Source organism: Chiloscyllium plagiosum, chromosome 39, assembly GCF_004010195.1.
Source record: "Chiloscyllium plagiosum isolate BGI_BamShark_2017 chromosome 39, ASM401019v2, whole genome shotgun sequence".
NCBI classification, from domain to species: Eukaryota; Metazoa; Chordata; class Chondrichthyes; order Orectolobiformes; family Hemiscylliidae; genus Chiloscyllium; species Chiloscyllium plagiosum.
Genome location: NC_057748.1, coordinates 21,962,023 through 21,965,919, shown reverse-complemented (window position 1 = coordinate 21,965,919; position 3,897 = coordinate 21,962,023). Strand labels below are relative to the sequence as shown.

At 44.0% G+C, this 3,897-nt stretch overlaps 1 protein-coding gene across 1 annotated transcript in view; it reads left to right on the top strand.

The window, feature by feature from the left end:
- The first annotated feature begins 3,605 nt into the window (after positions 1-3,605).
- The window catches only part of adsl (adenylosuccinate lyase), an 18,753-nt gene continuing 18,461 nt past the window's right edge, over positions 3,606-3,897 (top strand). The window contains exon 1 of the mRNA XM_043680006.1: positions 3,606-3,801. Coding sequence (XP_043535941.1) covers positions 3,643-3,801 — 159 coding nt within the window. The 5' untranslated portion in view covers positions 3,606-3,642. The remainder of the gene's footprint in view (positions 3,802-3,897) is intronic.

Here is a 3,897-nt window from a genome sequence, read left to right as displayed (position 1 = left end):
TAGGCCTTCTGCAAGATGCAAGGAAGAATAGGTAAATGGATAGCGAGTTTTGAGAAGATCTGTAGCTCAGGTTGAGATTCTGGATGTAGGTTTGCTTGCTGCGGTGGAAGGTTCATTTTCAAACACAAACCTTCCAGCTCAATGAGCAAACCTACATCCAGAAGGGAAGTAGATCTTTGAAAGATGCTCCAGAAATGTAAGACCATTGAGTAGAGGAGTTGGGATGTCATGTTGACATTGTACAAGACACTGGTGAGGCTACCGTTGGAGCACTGTGTACCGATCTGGTTGTCCTGCTATAGGAAGCATATTATTATTTAATAGGATATCGTTAGAGCTGGAGCGTTTTGAGTTATAGGGAGAGGCTGTATAGGCTGGGACAATTTTCACTGGAGCGTAGAAGGTTGAGGGGTGACATTGTAGAGGTTTATAAATCATGAGGGGCATAGATAAGGTGAATGACAAAGATCTTTCCCCTAGGTGGGGGAGTTCAAAACTAGAGGGCATATTTTTAAGTTGGAAGAAGAAAGATTTAAAAGGGATATGAGGGGCAACCTTTTCATTCAGAGGGTGGTTCATATGTGGAATGAACTGGCAGAGGAAGTGGTAGATAAAGTTACGGTTACAACATTTAAAAGACATTTGAACAGGTACATGAAAGGTTCAGAGGGATATGGATCAAACACAGGCAAGTGGGACTAGTTTAGTTTGAGAAACTTGGTCAGACATGGTCGGGTTGGACTGAAAGGTCTGTTTCCGTACTGTATGACTTTTAAGATATTTCTCTGAACACCTGTATCGGGCTACAAGGGCCTGAGGACCAATTTTAATAAATCTACTTTGGTTTGGCCAGAGTGGACTGGGAGCAGATACTTCAGGTAAATCAGCGTTAGAACAGTGGGATGCATTCAAAAAGGAAATTGGGAGAGCACAGGCCAACTTGTTCCGATAAAGAGTGGGATCAACAAATCCAGTGAATCCTGGATATTGAGGGATATACAAGGTTGGATAAAGAGAAACAGGAGATTTATGGCAGATACTAGAGAATCACAATAACAGAAACTCTAGAGGAGCATAGAAAATGCAAAGGAGAATTTAAAAAGGAAGTTAGGAGAGCAAAAGGGGTGCATAAAAGTACAATGGCAGGTAAAATAAAGGAGAAATCCTAAGTCATTTTACAAAGTATATTAAGGGTAAAAAGATAACGAAGAAAACATTCATAATGGCGATTTATGCATGTAGCCAAAGGATGTAGGTAGGGCTCTAAATGAATACTTCAAGGTTGGTGTTCACTTGTGAGAGGGACAACATGGACATAAAAATAGACAGCAAGACTGAAACAACAAAAGAAATTCGCACAGACAGTTGTTTCTGCGAGGCCTGGCAGATGTCCTTGGCTTCTTGATCTAAAATTAAGTCCAGGACCACCCCTCTTCTGTATGACTTATATGTACTGGCTTAAAAAGCTGTCTTGGATTCATCTTAAGAATTCTACTCTCTCTCAACCTTTCAATCTGACTACCCCAGTTAATGTTGGAGAAGTTGAAGTCCTTATAACTTTTATACTTATCTGAAATTTGCCTACGTGTTTGCTCTTCTATTTCTCTCTACCGTTAGGGGGCCTATACTATACTCCCAGCAATGTGATTGCTTATTTTTGTTTTATTAAGTACCCCACATACACCTTAATTTGAGGAGCTTTCTCATATTCCTTACTGTTGTAATTGAATCCCTAATCAATTTTTAAAATTTGTTCATAGGATGAGGGCATTATTGGCTGGGCCAGCATTGCTGTGAGTCTGTAGTCACATGTTGGCCAGACCAGGCAAGGATGGCAGTTTCCTTCCATAAAGGGCATTAATGAACCAGATGGGTTTTTCCAACAATCATCAATGGATTCATGGTCATCAGTAGACTCTTACTTCTTGATACTTATTGAATTCAAATTGCACCATCTGCTGTGGTGGGATTTGAACCCAGGTCCTCAGAACATTACCCGGGTGTCTGGATTAACAGTCCAGTGATAATACCACTAGGCATTTATAAAGCACCGTCCACAGCATCACAATGTCCTAAAACATTTTATAGTCAAGCAAGTGCTTCACGAGTGTGGGCACTGTTCCAATTTAAGAAATTTTGGAGCCCAGTGATACATAGCAAGATCTTAAACAATAATGCAATCACAACCAGATAATGTATTTGATTGAGTCGAGAGTGTGGTGCTGGAAAACGTCAGCGGGTCAGCATCTAAGGAGCAGGAGAATTCGACATTTCAGGCATAAACCCTTCATCAGGAAAGTCGATGCCCGAAACGTCGATTTTCTTGCTCCTCAGATAATGCCTGATCTGTGCTTTTCCAGCACCACACTCTCGACTCTGATCTCCAGCATCTGCAGTCCTCACTTTCTCTCCCTCCCCATAAATTGCAATATATACTCCTGTACTTTCTTCCCCGTCTTGCCTGAAATGTCAAAATGTTAATCCTGTCCTTTCAATCACGTTTCAGTGTCAGTGATGAAATCATATTCCCACGATTTAATTTGTACCCTCAATTCATCTGCCTTGTTCATCAAATTCCTTGCCTTTGAATAAATATCATCCAATCTTGCCAAACTCCCTGTGCCCTAAAATAAAGAACTGCAAATACTGGAAATCTGAAACAAAAACAGAAATTGCTGTAGAAACTCAGCAGACCTGGCAGCGTCTGATGGGAAAAAGCTCGTGTTGCGCTGACCTGTAAACTTACATGCCTATTTATATAACTTACATTGACTTACTTATATCACTATTATGCTGACTTTCACTTATTCTTGTTGTTTATCATTTAAGCCCTTCTTCCAGACGAAATGTGGGGTTATGGAGATAGGTGGGTTGGCGCAGACTCGATGGGACGAATGGCCTCTTTCCGCACTGTAGGGATTCTGAGAAAGGACACATTTTGTTTCCCCAAAAGCTGTAGTGTTAAACTAGGATTCTACTATGTTTAGGTCAATTCATAAATTACAAGTAGAGCTAGGATCTTGAAGCAGGAACACTGTCTGTACAGATAAACAAACTCTCTACTGACCCAAAATTCCAGCTCAAGGTCACCTTTACTCACTCTCTTAAAGGGACAGCAAGCACCCCTTAAACTATATACATTACAGATTCCCTTCCTGTGCTGTGTTAAAGCTGTTCTGGAGACCCAGACGACAAGAATGTGAGTGAATTAAAGTGCTTTAAATGTAGAAGGACATTCGAAGACCCTTCAAATCGATGGGATGGTGAGACGATATCAATGTTCTTTCGAAAGGGGAACCCTGAGGGAGTGCCGCAGGGTCACACGTGCCTCTTTTGGGCTGACACAAACTCCTTTGCCCCCCTCAGGTGGAAGTGCGAGGTAGGCGCTATGTAAATGAAACAATTGTTGTCGTCAGATTACTGTGGATTGGGGAGGGGGTGGGGCCTAACACAACCAATGGCTGTTTACCCCCTCAGTGATGGGCGGGGTATCAATATCACGTGCCCAATAACGGTTCTGCTATTGGCTGACTGCCCGGTGGGGGGGCGGGGTGTAGGATCACGTGTGGCGGCGCGGCGCTCTGATTGGCTGTCACCATGGTGAGGGCGGGGCTGGGTGTCCCATGCTGTAAACCGTTGGAGATGGCGGCGGGGGACAGCGGCGGCGATGGCGGCCTCGGGCGGTACCGCTCACCGCTGGTTAGCCGCTACTCGTCCCCGGAGATGGCCTTCAACTTCAGTGAGGCCAAGAAATTCACCACCTGGCGCCGGCTCTGGCTTTACCTGGCGACGGCCGAGAAGGTAAGAGACCGGGGAGTTATCCCCAAATACCGCCATTCCCAATCTCCACCGTCACCCGAATTCCCCACACCCTCCCCTCCCCCCACCCCAACCCCA